General features: G+C 43.5%; 1 protein-coding gene across 2 annotated transcripts in view; it reads left to right on the top strand.

Annotated features, from left to right (window-relative positions):
* The window catches only part of COL27A1 (collagen type XXVII alpha 1 chain), a 477,424-nt gene that overhangs the window by 67,677 nt on the left and 391,325 nt on the right, over window positions 1–18,422 (top strand). For both annotated transcript variants that reach the window (XM_077283906.1, XM_077283905.1), the window contains exons 4-5: window positions 9,122–9,175; window positions 12,268–12,321. In XM_077283906.1, the coding sequence (XP_077140021.1) occupies window positions 9,122–9,175; window positions 12,268–12,321 (108 nt within the window). The remainder of the gene's footprint in view (window positions 1–9,121; window positions 9,176–12,267; window positions 12,322–18,422) is intronic.

Below are 18,422 nucleotides of genomic sequence, written 5' to 3'. Positions count from 1 at the left end.
TGTATATATACAGGAGGAGTGGTACTGTGCAGTGTATATATACAGGGGAGAGGTACTGTGCAGTGTATATATACAGGACAGGAGGAGAGGTACTGTGCAGTGTATATATACAGGACAGGAGGAGTGGTACTGTGCAGTGTATATATACAGGACAGGAGGAGTGGTGCTGTGCAGTGTATATATACAGGACAGGTGAAGTGGTACTGTGCAGTGTATATATACAGGACAGGAGGAGTGGTACTGTGCAGTGTATATATACAGGACAGGAGGAGTGGTACTGTGCAGTGTATATATACAGGACAGGAGGAGTATTACTGTGCAGTGTATATATACAGGACAGGAGGAGAGGTACTGTGCTGTGTATATATACAGGAGGAGAGGTACTGTGCAGTGTATATATACAGGAGGAGTGGTACTGTGCAGTGTATATATACAGGAGGAGTGGTACTGTACAGTGTATATATACAGGACAGGAGGAGTGGTACTGTGCAGTGTATATATACAGGACAGGAGGAGTGGTACTGTGCTGTGTATATATACAGGAGGAGAGGTACTGTGCAGTGTATATATACAGGAGGAGAGGTACTGTGCAGTGTATATATACAGGGGAGAGGTACTGTGCAGTGTATATATACAGGACAGGAGGAGAGGTACTGTGCAGTGTATATATACAGGGGAGAGGTACTGTGCAGTGTATATATACAGGACAGGAGGAGAGGTACTGTGCAGTGTATATATACAGGACAGGAGGAGTGGTACTGTGCAGTGTATATATACAGGAGGAGAGGTACTGTGCAGTGTATATATACAGGAGGAGAGGTACTGTGCAGTGTATATATACAGGAGGAGTGGTACTGTGCAGTGTATATATACAGGGGAGAGGTACTGTGCAGTGTATATATACAGGACAGGAGGAGAGGTACTGTGCAGTGTATATATACAGGACAGGAGGAGTGGTACTGTGCAGTGTATATATACAGGACAGGAGGAGTGGTACTGTGCAGTGTATATATACAGGACAGGAGGAGTGGTGCTGTGCAGTGTATATATACAGGACAGGTGAAGTGGTACTGTGCAGTGTATATATACAGGACAGGAGGAGTGGTACTGTGCAGTGTATATATACAGGACAGGAGGAGTATTACTGTGCAGTGTATATATACAGGACAGGAGGAGAGGTACTGTGCTGTGTATATATACAGGAGGAGAGGTACTGTGCAGTGTATATATACAGGAGGAGAGGTACTGTGCGGTGTATATATACAGGACAGGAGGAGTGGTACTGTGCAGTGTATATATACAGGACAGGAGGAGTATTACTGTGCAGTGTATATATACAGGACAGGAGGAGAGGTACTGTGCTGTGTATATATACAGGAGGAGAGGTACTGTGCAGTGTATATATACAGGAGGAGAGGTACTGTGCGGTGTATATATACAGGACAGGAGGAGAGGTACTGTGCAGTGTATATATACAGGGGAGAGGTACTGTGCAGTGTATATATACAGGACAGGAGGAGAGGTACTGTGCAGTGTATATATACAGGACAGGAGGAGTGGTACTGTGCAGTGTATATATACAGGAGGAGAGGTACTGTGCAGTGTATATATACAGGAGGAGAGGTACTGTGCAGTGTATATATACAGGAGGAGTGGTACTGTGCAGTGTATATATACAGGGGAGAGGTACTGTGCAGTGTATATATACAGGACAGGAGGAGAGGTACTGTGCAGTGTATATATACAGGACAGGAGGAGTGGTACTGTGCAGTGTATATATACAGGACAGGAGGAGTGGTACTGTGCAGTGTATATATACAGGACAGGAGGAGTGGTGCTGTGCAGTGTATATATACAGGACAGGTGAAGTGGTACTGTGCAGTGTATATATACAGGACAGGAGGAGTGGTACTGTGCAGTGTATATATACAGGAGGAGAGGTACTGTGCAGTGTATATATACAGGAGGAGAGGTACTGTGCAGTGTATATATACAGGAGGAGTGGTACTGTGCAGTGTATATATACAGGGGAGAGGTACTGTGCAGTGTATATATACAGGACAGGAGGAGAGGTACTGTGCAGTGTATATATACAGGACAGGAGGAGTGGTACTGTGCAGTGTATATATACAGGACAGGAGGAGTGGTACTGTGCAGTGTATATATACAGGACAGGAGGAGTGGTACTGTGCAGTGTATATATACAGGACAGGAGGAGTATTACTGTGCAGTGTATATATACAGGACAGGAGGAGAGGTACTGTGCTGTGTATATATACAGGAGGAGAGGTACTGTGCAGTGTATATATACAGGAGTGGTACTGTACAGTGTATATATACAGGACAGGAGGAGTGGTACTGTGCAGTGTATATATACAGGACAGGAGGAGTGGTACTGTGCTGTGTATATATACAGGAGGAGAGGTACTGTGCAGTGTATATATACAGGAGGAGAGGTACTGTGCAGTGTATATACTTCAACAGCCGCCCAGCCCAGGCCCCCAGCACCTGTCCTGTATATATATTATATACACTGTATCTATACAGGCTGTGCTGGGGGCCTGGGCTGGGCGGCTGCTGTAGTATATATATGTCAGCTGCAGCCGCCCAGCCCATGGCCGCCCCAGGTCACCCAGAGTAGACTGTCAGAACATACAACGATAATGATAGCATGGCACTCACTCAGGTGCCGGTAGGAGCTCCGGGAATCTGCCTGTGCCTGATAAGTTCAGCACTGCACTCAGCCAGGAGAGTAGAGCAGGAGAACTCTCCGCCCACAATGTCACGCTGGCTGGCTGTGTCCTTAACCCCTATGTGTGCCTGGCCCTGCACTGACTGAGATGCTTGTGCCAGGCAGCGCAAATTGAAAGGGTAGAAAGGGTTAAAGCATAGTTTGGGGAACTTTCCCCACGGCACTCCCGACCATGTGTCCCGGCACACTAGTGTGCCGCGGAACACTGGTTGAAAATCACTGTCCTAGGTCATTTAGTAACCGCAGTAGTTGACTGAAGCAAGAAAATGTCCGCGTTAAAGAATTTAGGTTTACAAAACACATTAGACTTCATGGAAAAAATCAGGTAGGCTAAAAAGCTGAGGTGTTTCCCATGGCAACCAATCAAATTTCAGCTTTCATATTTTCAAGGCAGGTTAAGGCATTAAACAAAAGCTCTGATTGGCTGCTGCTTTTCTTGCTGATTGACTCGGCTCATTTGGTCCTGCAGTGGTACAATGGCTGCTGTCTTGGTGATGTTAGTGGTCAGACTTTGTGTTTTAGGATTGAATTACTCTGTTCCTTCCATAACTCAGACATGTTCATGAAGATTTCTATAAATTCTGACACAAATGGTAGAAATTTGCTGCGTAGAAAGTTATAATGGGGTATTAGAAGGAAATCCTAACAATAGCAACCTTTTTTTTAGGAGGTTTTTTTGCTTAAAATATGTAAAATTACTGGAAATATAAGGTCAGGATTAAAGAAAAGTAAAAATACTGTTCTAGGGTGTTATTCCACTACAAGTTACCAATGTCACATTGTAACCCCTAAAACAAAACCTATAACGGTGGCCATTTTGGTTGTCAACCAGATTTTCCAGGAATAGAAATTTTAATTTTTATCCCCTTCACAACCTAGGACATATTGGTGCATCCTAGGCCCCGGTGTGGGACTACAGAGTGAGCTGAGGAGATGGCACCTGCCGCTAGCACCAGCGACAGGAGCAAGCTCCAAATACTGCTTTTAACTATTTAAATGCCGTTCCCCTACCCCTACCCACATTGAGATTGAGGGGAGCTAATGTATTGATGCCCCTATTTAGTCCTGTTCAACACCCTGCCCTCCCCCCCAAAAAAACAAGCCCTCACATAGCTCCATCGATGGAAAAATATAAAGGAGTAATAGGTGTCAGAAAACCGCAATGCACACCGAATGTTTTCTTGCCAGGTTATGACTTTTTTTTTTTAACCACTAAATGAAAAAAAAAACTATCACCATAATCGTACTGACCAGAAGAATCATGCTGCCAGGTGATCTTCACGAAAACGATGCACGCCGTAAAAAGGAAACCCCAAAACAATGGCAGAATTGTGGTGGGTTTTTTTTTCTACCATTTCAGTTTGTAATTTTTTTTTCTCATTTTCCAGTATCATTGTTTGGTAAAAATGAATGGAGTCAAAACTACAACTTCTCCCTCAAAATAGCAAGCCCTTGTACGGCTGTGGTGACGGAAAAATGAAGAAATTATGGCTCATGGAAGAAGGGGAGTAAAAATCAGGGCAAAAATTGAAGGGGTTAAATAGATCTTTCTAGGGCACAAAGCCTCCATAATACAACTTCCGATGGAGTATGACACAATTTTTTCTGTCAGACATCCCCCACTTCACCCCAAAAAAACTAAAAAAAAAAAAAAAAAAGCCTCTCATTTCATATTGATGTTTACAGAGGCAACATGGGCACTGCATAATGACTCCATGCCAATCAAAGGCTGCACAGAGCAGAAAAGCGCCACATGCGCGGGTCCAAAAATATATTTCTATAGGAATTTTGATGTTTTGATGTGTTGTCACTTTATTAGGACCAGCCCAGTCAGTAGAAGACTCACCACAAAAGTCGTTTTCACAGTTCATCAGCCAAGCGCACTGACATCCTCTCCAAATGCTTTGGAGGCCACTCTCCACATCAGAAGTGCCAAAAAGTGGAAGCCGTGTTTACATTTTTACTTTATAAATACCCATGTGTGCATTTATTAAAGCCATATAAGCGTCCTACAGATGAGAACAAGCGAGCTGCTTAATGCAGCCTTCTCTACTCAGTGTCATTCCCTCCCTGTCGCAGATGTTGTGTATTACATCCATATGTCATATAAAATATTCTCATTTTGTAGAATATCCGCACAGACTTGCCAGACCGGCTTCTCTTTTCCTCTTCTTTTTGGAAGACGAAACTAACCTAATGCGAATCGTAGGTTGAAAAACGGCAAATAGGATGGCCATTTAGGCCCGTTGTTTTTCCCTTACCAAGAGAAAAAGTTAGAAAGTTGGGGTAAACTTTGGCTGAATGTTTTTAGGCCGGAGCGATTGGCAGCTTATGGACTGATGTTTTTTGTCCCTGAACTGCTCTTTCCGTCTGGCATGCAGTTGCATAACTTTTAGCTCATGGGCACTAATGCAGAGTATCCAACAAGGCCCCCAACTTTCACGGATCTTTAACCCCTTCCAGTCTTAGGACATGCACCCAATTTAGGATGTACTATTAAGTGTACGAGAACCCTCAGGAGCTGCGCCCACTCCAAACAAGGCATATGCCTACTGAATTATACAGCCAGCACCTATTGCCAATAGCAGCGATCGGAGCAAGCTGCGATCATTGCTGTTTAACCAATTAAATGCTACTGTCATTCTCTGAAAGAGCTATTTAAATGGAATGGTTGCTATCCCAGAACCCATCGGCAATGACAGCTGGGGCCTACTAAAAAGCCCCTGTCCGCTCTTTCTTGGTGCTCATGAGAAGCTCAGCCTGTGGCATGACTCATGGTATTTTTACTATATACTCCAATATTGTATTATTGCAAGGTATTGTTTAAAAAAGATATATTTTTTATATAATATAATATATATTTTCCCAGTAAAAAAAAATGTAAGGAGGGATTTAAATTTAATTATTTTTTAATTTTTGTGTCTGTAATCTATGAAATTATATAAGTTCTGATTTTTTTAACCAATAAATTGTACTGACCCAGAGAATTGTATTGTTGGGTCATTTTTAACCATATAGTGAATGACATAAAACCACCACCCCCCTCCCCCCCCAAAAAAAAAATAAATAAAAAATTGCATAATTGTGTTTTTGTTTTTTTTGACCATTTCACCCCATGTTTATTTATTTTTTTGTTTCCAGTCTTTTCAGTACATTATACTGTAAAATGAAGGGTGTCTCTCAAAACTGTGACTCATACCAAAAAAAATAAACCCTCATATGTCTATTGCTAGAAAAATATAAAGGTTATAGCTCTTGGAAGAAGGAGATGAAAAAACAAAAGAGTAAAAACATATGGACCAAAGGGTAGAATAATAAGACCACTCTGCTGTTACAGATAGTAAATTAAATATTCTCCATTATGTCACTTCTAGTACCCCAAACTGATAAAAATGTTGTACTGTACGATGCAGTCGAGATTGCAGGAACTTGACCTGCGTTACATTTTTTGCAATGGTATTTTTAATTATAGTATGCAATGAAGCATATTGTAATTGGTTATCCTAAATTGGGCACTTTTTTACACTGCTCCATTCATTCTCTGTGAGGTTGTAGGAAAAAACCAAGTGCAGCGCTCAGCCGCCCCATAGGGAATGAATAGAGCGGTGATTGAGAGTACGTCCTGACGCGGCATTTTAACCTTGGAATGAAAGTTCTGCCAATCGTCGTGGGTCCAAGCGGTCGGGTCCCCACCGATCAATAAGTGTTTGCTTGTCGAGTGGATTTTGACCTGACAACCCCTTTAACTAGTTTAGGCATTATTTTCAGACATCCATAATGTGGTTCATGAATATGATGTCAGGACTGCAGTAACTTACAGAACTACTGTGGTGGTACTTGCACAGTTTTAAAAGTTTTTTTTGCTGTTTGGAGTCTGTGTGAAACCCCTTATTGGCTGCCAATAGTAATTGTTATAGCTGTCATTGTCAAGTGATTGCGGATTGAGAGCACAGTATAACGGGGCATTTAGATGCTGAGATTTCTTGCCAGAAACCAGTGATGATTGACTATATACCAGTTGATCAGCGCTCCTCCATGGCCCATTCACACGGCCGTTACAAACTGTATGGATACAGTTAGTTTGTACACAAACCGATGACTGGAGCGAGCGTTTGCTTATCCCCCTGTGTCAATGGGCCTTAAAGAGTTATTCCCTCGAATTGACAGTTGTTTTCTATCCATAGAATAAGGGGTAACTGATCTCTGGGGGTCCGACTGCTGCAACAACAGTGATCCTGAGAACTGAGCCCTGCAGAGCTTTGTCACCAGGATCGCTGTGGTTCCAGTGGTCGGACCCTCAGCGATCAGTAGGTTATCCCCTATGGCAACTATGGATAGCTGTAAATTATGGGAAACGCAACCTCCTCTTCATTCACTGGCAGGGAAGCTAATACCAAGCACCTGCACCTCTGCTCCTATCAGATAGACCCTTTCCCAGGAGCACTGTTTTTCCAGCAGTTGGACCCCTTGCAAACAGCAGGTTATCCCCTATATCATATGGATAGTAGATAACTTTCCATTGTAGGATACTCCTTTAGCTGCTGCATCTAAGTATTTCTAGTGCCGCAATACACCAGCACATACACTGTATGTACTTATAATGCTGGCATTGGTCACGTGATTGCAAATCTCTAAAAAGAGCAAAATTAAAGATATGTCTCATGTAACTTATTTTATAGCTACTGGAGGCAAAGTCTTACATAAATCCGACAGGGTTTTCTTTTTTGCAATGTAGGCGACACCATTTACAAATAAGAGATAAGGCTGTGTGCACACGTTGCTGATTTTTCACGTTTTTTTTTGCAATAAAAACGCTAAAACCGCAAAAAAACAGCATACAATATGCATCCCATCATTTAGAATGAATTCCGCATGTTTTGTGCACATGATGCGTTTTTTTCTGCAAAAAAAACGCATCGCGGTAAAAAACGCATCGCGGTAAAAACGTAGCATGTTCAATAATTTTGCGGGTTTTTTTGTGGATTTCCCACTATAAAATGCATTGGGAAATGTCTGGAAAAAAACGCACCAAAAACGCGGCAAAACCGCGGCAAAAACGCATGCAGATTTCTTGCAGAAAATTTCAGGTTTTTCTCAGGAATTTTCTGCAAGAAATCCTGACGTGTGCACATAGCCTTAATGTGACGCTGTAATATTCATGTCATTTGACCAGAGCCCCCCTGTAGCCCTTGCCTTATACTCGGAATATATTTGTCAGACTATTTCATAGTATAATTCTTCAATTTCCGGTACTAAGGTACTGGGACTAGGATAAGGGAATTTCACTTTTTGGGAATCTGCCCACCATTAGGATACACTGTACCTACTCATTGATTGCCTGCTCTCTACTGGTTGGAATCCATGGACATGGTGGAAAGGTCACAGGTCAGGAATAGTTGGTCTTCTCTACTGTGTGAGGAGGATACCTAAGAGATAAGGATCTACACTGAAGACCTGACAGAGGTGTACGGATATAGGAACTGATTGAAAACAGACTTGGACAAGTTCTCCATAAGAGTCGAGATGTAGTACGATTACAGATCAGATATCAAGTATCATAGGAAAGGAGGAGAACATTTGATTGGAACAAGAAGTGACCGAACGGCAAAGAGAAATGTGGCACATGGGAGAGCAGTATTGTCTGGAAATAATAGAGAGAGTAGCAATGTCACAGTCCTGTGATCTATTAACTGCCCTGAGAGTAGGGAACCTCTCACATGCCATAAATGTCATTTTTTTCTACCTGGTGTAAATGTCGCTGTTGTCCTGAATCAGGCGTTGCTTTTTTTTTTTTTTGTTCTTGCGCCTCTCCATTCCTGAGATATAGCCCCCTATTGCCTCTGTATATATAGCTAATCTATTACTGCCAAGTGGGTGTGGTCAGCTCTTCTCCATGGTCATCTTCTTGCCCAGTTGGCTCAGAAGGTTTGAGCTATATACAAGGAAAAAGGGGCCATATCTCCTGAACAGAAAGGTGTAGGAACAAATGGAAAAACTACACTGGATGCAAGACAACAGTGGCATTTACATCAGGTAATAAATACATTTTTATGGCAAGTGACAGGTCCTATTTATTGCCTTGAATTCACCTGTAAAAGTGAGCTTTTAGATTACTGTAGACTATATACTGAGATAATATGTAATTCTGGGGAGAGGTATACAGAAGGATTGCAATAAAATCCTGGATGATATATACCTACCTCAGCCTTCTGCCACAGCTGGTGTAAACCGAGGCCCATTACATAATGTGAACTGGATAGAAGACATATCATTTAGACTTTCTTACTATTTTATTATGACTGTGTATGTTTAGTAACTGCAAATTTAGATTTATTTTTATATCCATTGACCATTTTCTTTTCTTTTCAGGGACCACCTGGTTCATCGGGACTTCCTGGGCCACCTGGGAAAAGAGGTCCAAGAGTAAGTAACAGCACTGATCCTCTCATCCCTCTAAAATCCATTCACTCAATATATTCATCTGATGTTTCTGATAAATCTAAACCAAGGGTATTTAAGTAAGGAACCAGGGGTGCTTTAGGCAGCTATGCCTTTTGTTTTTTTTTCTGCTTTAGTTTAAACTATGAGATTCAATGGGTGAAATCAAGGGCAAACCAATAAAGCAGGTATAATACTCGCATGGGTGAATGTTATAGCTCATGATTTCACAATTCTGCTTCAGAAATAAGAATTGTTCTCCAGGTCTCGAACCTATAGTCATTATGTAGCTGAGCAACATGATCATGTGAGCTGCTTTATAAATGGAAACCACACAGAGGGCAGCATAGTACACGGACCTTCATAGCATATTCGTACGCCAAAACAGGAGAGACAGGCACAGAGTACATTGAGGCAAGGCAGGATGTCTCCCCGGCTATATATGTACAGGTCTCCACTTCTATGATATCCACACGACTTAATGGGGCATATGGACAGGACTTCTCCTAAATGTAAAGTTTAAAGCAATAACAAAGAGTGACAAGTATGCATTACACTGCGTAATACACTGTCCTGTCAGATCCTGTACTAGATACAGTGGGGCAGATTTACTGCTGAATTGTGCCAGAATTCTGGCTCATGTTTAATAAATATTTTAAGCACTTCTTATGCCATTATTGTCATGGAAAAGGTATAAATTTGGACTAAAGTAAGTAAGAAATTTGGTGCATCTTTTGACCATCCACCAAACAAATTTGTAACAAATTTAGCACATCTTGTCTAAATTTAAGACAATATTATTAAATCTGGTGGACTGTATTGGACTGTATTAAAGGGACTGTATTAAATGTCCCTTTAAATGGGTTTTCCAGGAGTTTTTTTGTTGATCATCTACCTTTTAGAATAGGTCATCAATATCAGATCTTTGAGGGTCTGACTTTTAGCAACCCTCCCACCAAGTGCATCCTATTCATTGATTACTAGAGATATTACTGTGCATTTGGTAGTGACTGTACCTGGTGCTTCAGCTCTTCGCAGCTCAATCCCATTGAAGTAAATGGTGCTAAGCTGCGTTACTAGGCACAGTCACTACCACATGTATGGTGCACAGTCACTACCACATATATGGTATTGTGACTAGTACACATTCAATAGGCAACAGTGATCAACGGAGTCGCATTTCCTCTTCAACCAGCCAATCAGTGGCAGCTGAGGGTCAGATCCCCATCGATGCAAAATGGGGATCCTCTTGCGTGCCACGTTCACACTAGCCATTCAGCCGCAGCAGAGTTCTGTGTGCGCCAGCTCCTGCACTGGCACCACACACACTGCTCACACAGGGGGATTATCTTTAGGCAGGTGAGCGCTACGTACATAACACCCCATATGACTCTCCATTTAGCTTAATTTCTATTTTGGAAGGCTGACAGACTCCCTTTCATTGGATCATCATATATTGCATTTACAATTATATGAAGTAAAAGGGAAATCAAAACTTGGTTGGTCTTTGTACATAATTGGCCCAGATATGCGAATCCTCCGCTATGACTTCTGCACGCATCATTTACACACATTAACTAAGGAGTAAATAATTTAAGACTTCTTATTTGGCTTGGCAAGTCTGGAGAAGATTCTAAGATGCTCCTTTAGGTTCAAGCGCGTGTTTGATGGTGGAACGTACATGTCATAATTTATTGAGTCACACAATGAGGAGCATTTATAGGAGCTGACGCTGGTAAACACCGGGTCATTGCCAATGCATTATAGTAATTGTATTTCTCAGGCAGGTTGGATGAAAATTATCTTTCTGACTGGTTACCATTGGTAATACCCCTGTTTTTTCTGGGCAATAGTTTTTATAAATGTCCACCATTGTCTCTTGAACCGGGTCATAGACTAAACTTCTCTGTTGTACAGTAAATGAAAATACTACGAAGCCACAAAGAAATATTTAGCACATCTGTGTAGGATTCCTGCGGCATGTAGCTGTGTAATACATCCATGGTAACCCGGCCTATGGAGCCCGGACTCAGTTCAGTCTTAATCACAGCTTTGGAAAGCGATGGGTCAAGAGTTTGGACGGTTCTCTTGTAGCTCGCATGCAGTGATCCTTACTGCAGACATATTATAGAAAGGGAGGGGTGATGAAAGTCTCAGGGGATCTCATACTTGCTTGAAATTTTTATTGTAAAGATGATGTAGTGCATGCAGATGTCCAAAAGGAAGAAAGCCATAGTTTTTACATTTTAGCTTGTAGTGCAGTCTGCATAATTCTGTCAAAAAATGACACATGAGGCGGGAATTCTCTAAGAGGGTGCCAGAAAGGAGAATAGCAGGACTGGGCGTGATGGCCATCCATAGTCATAAGATGCCTCCTATTGTTTTTAATGTATCATTAATCTGGTCCACGACACAACTATTGGTGACAAAAAGGGTATTACCAAACGCTGATGTGCCCTCGGCTCCCTGCAGTAAGCCCCCCTAAAAAAACCTTCTCTTCTGCTCCATAGCGGGCTCATGGATGGACCCTACTTTATTCACTGTTGGAGCATCAATGAGCTTGTTGATCGATTTATTAAAGAGGTAATCCGGCTTTGCTCACTTCCGCAACGGGATATGAGTGGTGCTAGTGGCGTCCCATCTACAGATATCTGCCAGGTTGGATAAGTGACATGCTCCATTAGATATCTGTAGACTTTACATCATTAGAAAGGATTTTTTTTGTAATCCTTCAATCTTCTAGTGGATTCTGTATGGAAAAGCTAGTGTTCAGCTGGGGCAAATCCTCAACATGGATTAGCCAACCCATCTGAGGCACATCCATGTCAGAAATCAGAGTGTCAGCCTTGAAGTCGGACGGATACGTTAATGTATATACATATGATTTCCTAAAGTCAGATCCTGTGACATGTTGACATGCCTTTGTACTAGAGGACTCCATTAGAGCAATTTTACTTTTTTAGTTTTTTTTATTCTTTTTCTTTAAGAATTGTAAAGGTTTGCTTTAGTTAGTCAGAATGTACAAAAAGCTACTTAGAGGATAATAACAAGAACATGCCTTTTTTTTTCTGTTTTAGGGTCCTCCCGGCCCTCATGGAAATCCTGGACCACCCGGACTCCCTGGCCCAAAGGTCAGTATTTGTCATATTACCTTAGCTGGTACACAAATTGCATCATGACACCCATGGTACTGTGTATAAGGTCACGTAGCATCGGTATCCTGACATGGACGCTCAACCAAAAAAAGCATGCATGTGTATGAAGCGAGGGTTATGAGGAAAAGCTGTTTAGCTGACTTTTGATGTTCTTATTGCAATCTGCACCATGAATGAAGTTCTATAGACTTTAATGGGTCTCTGTACAACTATATACAGTACATAGCTATGATGCTTTTGTGAAAAATCACACCCCTGTATTTTCTTTTTTACACTGTATCTTCATTAAAGGAGTGATGTTCTTTAGACTTTCCTCCCCATTTAAGAGTGTTAGGCTGGTAGAACTAGACATTTACCATGGTATTCAGCTTGGTGGATTCTTCTATCAGTAGTGTTGAATTGATAAAGCTCCTGCCAATGAGTCCTGCTGCAATATTAGGAGGTGCTGTCCAACCCCTTTATAGCTGCTTCTATGATATAGATAGCAGGTTCTGCAGACTGGGTGACGACATTCATTTTATTCTTCGGACCGGTCTATAACAGTTGGACTGTATCATCTGACAATACAAAGCCCCTGGTCTGTGCTGAGCGCCATCTAGTGGAAACCTCTGGCTTTAATTCAGCAGCTCGATTGATCAAGAATGTGCCTGGCAGTGTAATGATAGTCAATGAGTGCCAGATCTGGGGCTCCATCTGTAACATTTTCCCTTTCGCAGTGTCCCTATAGTATTCCCAGTCATCCCCAGTCTTCATAATGTACTTTTCCTGCAGCCAAATTGAGGCTATAAATCATCATTGCAGACATAACTTGTCTATTTCAGGAAGGATCAGTGTGATAAAGCCAGGATGGCAGCCACATTTCAGTGTATCTACCAGCTATTGCCTGCAGTGAAATCTCAGGCATTTCTGTGTTAATGATACTCGGGTCACAAATGCCACAAGTACCAGATGCCATAAAATGAGGCAGATGAGAGTAATTCCACTTTTTCTTTGTAAGTTAGTAAGGATTTTGTTATTTAAGAAATCCAATGGGTTATCCAAATCTATCCTAACCTATTGCCTGGTACCTGTTTTCCCAGCGAACCCTTTATTGGCTGAAATTACCCCTGAATGGTGGGTCTGAAATTGGTCTAGAACTTAGCGGGGCAGTAAAGTTTAAATTAGATAGCTGTCAGACAAACGATCTCCCCATACACAGTGACCCACGACTCGGGCCAAATACTCCTGTGTCCACCTCCTCGGACAGTGGCTTGTCTTCCTGAGAACAAAGGAATAGGCCAGTGAAATTATGAAGGTTGGACCCTTCTCTTTCCTGACATCGTATGTCGATGTAGAGTCAGGAAGCCCCCATACACTTTAGACTGTCTGCCAATATCAGCAGTTCAGCTGACTTTAATCTACTATGTAAGGGGGTCCTGTACAACATACCAGACACCATGAGTTCCTCCCCTTCCCCTCCATATTGTAAGACAAAGTGGGCTGATTGTAGGCGATGCTGACCAGACAAGCTACATATGACAAGAGAACACATGCACTCTTGCCAAGGCGAGCATGCACGCCCCACATCCTATCTACATTCCAGAAAAGGAATATTTATTTACAAGCATGGCTTGCGAATATTTGTGACTTTATGCATATGCAGTGATGTATTCACCACTAGTCACACAGCCATTTCATAGTGTAATATTTGGAAAATTGCTTCTAAACTAAGTAGAGTACGTTTACAAGTAAGCAGGAGGATTGAGGATTTTGGGAAGGTGCCAGCCAGCGGTGCTATGATATCCGCAGCCTGCGAAGAGATTACCCATCCAAGCTTTGCAGCGCCAACTGACATCCATTCACAGATACAGTGCATCTGTGTCAAATCATCCCTCAGCCTCCTGCTGCTTACACACATCCAAGAAAAGCTAATTAACAAGCTCTGGGAGGCTGGAAAGATTATAAGCCCTATACCTGCTGAGAATGGAGCCGTCAGAGGCGACAACAGCTTTGGTTATCATTCGGATGTGTTACAGACCTACCACCGAGCTGCTTGTCTGGTCTACAGCAAGGAGGCAGGAACTATGAATTGACTACGGACTGGAGATTAACTCCAGAATAGAAATAGCAGTTTTTCTGTTCCCACACATCTCTTGTGGTCTTTACTTGCATATATATTTACTGAACAGATGTGGCGAAGGTTCTCTGTGTCAATATTCGGCATAAATCATTGGCTCCATAGTGGGGGAAAAAATACAGAAGAGAAGAAGCTCCTTTAGGAAGCTGTGACTTTGACGGGAAGGAGTTACCATCGTCTGTTTCTGTATCTAGAGCAAATCTTTCATAACACTTATGGTGACCAGTTTCCCTCCTCTAGCCCCCTTGACCAGTGACTGATGGAGGTCATGTATATACATGTATACGGTGCCCATAAGTTACTGGTTAGGGGGCAGTGGAAACAAGTGGAGCAATCACCTTATGAAAACAGTGGGCTCACAACTCTAAGTCCGGTGTATTCTTTGATACCGTCACATATTTTTGTGCAGTTTGAGCTTTAAACAGGCATCATGGTATGGTGACAGATCTGCCTTATAAAGGCACAGATGCATGTTAGAGAGTTCCTATCACCTCTGCATTGGGAAGTGACATTGCATCAGCAGATAACTACCAGGTCTTGTGAACAGGTGACAAAAAGAAAGTGCATATCACTTCTTTGAAGCGGCTCCTGATGTTATCCGATCCAAACTAGGCACTGTCCAATTAGGCTGAAAAAAAGTGTCATAGAAATCATTAATATCCATAAAGCAACTCTAGTGAGAGGGCATTCATCCCTTCCTCTCTAATCACAGAATTTCCACCATGAAAAAGAGCTTACCGTACATTCTAAACCTCCGTGATGTAGAATTGCACCATGGACATAAGGAAATTTATGTATAGCTAGGGGGTGAGCAAACCAAGTAAGATAGGAAGAGTTAACCATTCAAGTTCCTTTTTAAAGCCCAGATTCTCTGCAGTGCCCAGGTGACTGAAAGAGGCTGTCTATTGTGGGAAGACAGCCATAGAGCTTAAGCTTTGAGAGGAAGGGAAGCGAATATCTAACATCTTTGGATATCTCCAGGAAGAGCTTCCTTTGATCACAACATCTTTGTAGCCACTGGGGCATCAGTGGAAAGTTATGAATATTGGGGTTTGTATAGATCTGATGACGATGGGATGTACATCTTCAGCTTCAGGACTAATCGGGAAGAATATACATATTTTCTCCTTCACCTCATTGGGGGACACAGACCGTGGGTGTTATGCTGCTTGCCACTAGGAGGACACTAAGTGATACAAAGAAAGTTAGCTTCTCCCCTGCAGTATACACCCTCCTGCTGGCTCTCAGCTAACCAGTTCTTGCTTAGTGTCTGTAGGAGGCACTTGGGTCTGTTTTCAGACCCCAACATTTTTTATTTTTATTTTCTGTAAATTTTTATTTTTTAATTAACGGAGTGAAGGGGGCGACGGATTCCTTTCTAGGATCCGCTCTCCCCCAAACCATCAACAGGCAAGCACGGCGAGTATACCTCCCCGTACCTTTCCTGCGACGACTGGGGCACGCCTAATTTATGCTAGGGCGACGGTTCCTATACGGTCCCGATCTCCCCCCTGTAAGATGGCGAGCACATAGAGTATATATCTTATGTGCATCTCCCGGGCTCCTCCGCAATTAAGCCCTCACCTGTTGGCGTCATGTAGTCCCAACAGTAGCCGTAAGTCCCCTGCGGCAGGCACAGCCGTAAGTCCCCTGCGGCAGGCACGTATGAAGATGGACAGAGACTCTCCATTCCCCGGCAAAGGGAAGATCGATTGAGCTTATTCCCTTGCAATAGAGGCTGCATCTCTGCTCGGTGGTGGTGAGTAGTTTCCTTCCTCACGCTGCCTGCGTGGAAGGTGCGGTCCTGGTCCCTGGGGAGAGGTGCCGCTGGCCGGTACGCCAGCGGCAATGATTCGGCGCTACGTCGCGGCCCGCCGACGCGCTCCACCGGCAGGCTCCATAAATTTAGTCCCCGGCTTTTTCAGCCGGACTAGGCCGCAGTTGAAATCCCCGCCAACCGCCGGAGCCCCGCCCAGCTCACTTCAGGGGCGACGGTGCCTTCACGGTCCCGATCTCCCCACACCATCAACAGACGGGCACACGGAGTGTCGCCTCCAGGTATCCTCTTCTGCATCCAGGCCTAACGCCAGACAACCTGTCCTGTCCACCCGGAGACCTGAACTCTGTGGATGTACAGAGGCACCCTTTTCGGGCGTCAGAGCACCCCCCTCTGCATCACCACTATTTAACAGAAGATGCAAGAAGGCGGATGTTCCCTCTCCACTTCCCTGTTAAGAAGATGGTGGATCGAGGGTTCCTAATTTTTAACTCTGCAATGACCTGCTGGAAGCAGCCGCGCATTCTGCCACTTGGCAGATTAACCGGGTACAATCTCCTGTGGTTTACCTACCAGTATCCCTGCCCGATGTGTCATCAATTAAAAATGCCACGATCTGTCAAATAGCAAATCTGGTTTGTTCCGTTTTGCGGCTACGGGTCCAGCCCTCTACCCTCCCTAGCCGCCGCATGGATTGCTAGAGCAACGGTCTCCTGCCTGGAGACCTTAACTACTTTGATTCACACCAGTAACCCTTTCCTGAAGACAGTACAGCTGGTCAATCAAATCTTTTGAGCGGGAGACTAACCAAGGATTGTACGTTCCTACAGCCCCGACCAACAGTGAAAGGGTTGTCCAGGACAGTCTAGATCTAAGGGATCTTGGTTCCTAAAAGGGGAACGAGAAGTAGGACCGATCCCGGACCTCAAACTTCTAACAACCTTTCACAAGGTTCTTCTTCGAATGGAGTTCCTCCGCTCAGCCATTACTTCAACAGAAAAAGGTGCAGATTCTGGCATCCATCGACATTCGGGATGGTTACCCTCTTCAAAAATTCCTTAGCTTTTCCATTTGTGAACAGCATTTAAGTCACGACCTTGTCCTTCGGCCTTGCTACCGCACCCAGAGTGTTCGCAAGGGTCATGGCAGCTGTCATGTTCCTCTTGCACCTAGAGGTGTGGTCGTCCTGCCCTGTTTGGCCGACTGTTTACCTGCCCTTGCAGGACTACGCAAAGTCGTCTATATCACTTGCTATACCCTCTCACCTGGGCTGGTGGCTAGACTTAGACAACTTCTCATTTCCAGCCCAGCAGATATCCTTTTTGAGGATGATCCGGTACTCTTCCAGAAGGGTGGTAAATCTCCCTCCAGACAAGGTCATGGTCCTTCAACAGGGAGCTCGCGCACTTGCTCACTCATCCCCTCATTTCATTCGATTTGCTGGGAGGGTTCTGAGGAACAAATGGAGACGACAATGGAAGCAGTTTCCTTCACTCCGTTAGTTTTCAGCAAGTCAAGCAGACTTTCAGACGATAGTGTCATGTCGGACGCTGTTCAGACCAGGTCGTCCGACAGACAGTGGTAATTCCGCTTTTGACCACTATTTGCTCATTGGCGTCGGCTAGATTTTATCTAGCTGTTCCGGGGTTAATTTACCTGATCCTCAGATTGGAAGCTGGGCCATGCCCATTGCCTTTAAATAGTTCTCCTGATCATTGGGCGTCGCCGATTATAGCTTCTGTCTTGTGCTTTGTTATCTCGGTCTGGAGTTGAGAGCTGGTTGTTGGAGATTCGTTGCTGGTGGTGTATTTTCCTTTGTCTTATTAACTCCTTCCTATATTTGTATTTATTTTGCCCTGCACATTTATATTGTATTCCTGAGTGACTGCGGCGTGGTGTATATTTTCCTTTATCCTTGTCTGTGCTAACTGTGGGTATTGGAATATTACCTCTTCACTGGGTGGTGGGCAGAGGTATCAGCCTAGGGTTGAAACAGGAGACAGGGTGAGGTTCGAGGCCTTGACATGCACACCATCAGTGTAAACTCCAGGTAGAGGGTCAGTCAGGATTTCCCTAGTCTGAGGGAAACTGCAGGGGCCCGGGTTATTAGCTCTCGCTCACCTAGTCTCCCCGTGACATTATAATCGGCCCAACAAAAAAAAAAAAAGGGGGTTTCTTCTTTTT

Source organism: Ranitomeya variabilis, chromosome 2, assembly GCF_051348905.1.
Source record: "Ranitomeya variabilis isolate aRanVar5 chromosome 2, aRanVar5.hap1, whole genome shotgun sequence".
NCBI lineage: Eukaryota > Metazoa > Chordata > Amphibia > Anura > Dendrobatidae > Ranitomeya > Ranitomeya variabilis.
Note: the sequence above shows the minus strand (reverse complement) of the source record. Positions and strands in the feature narration are given on the sequence as shown.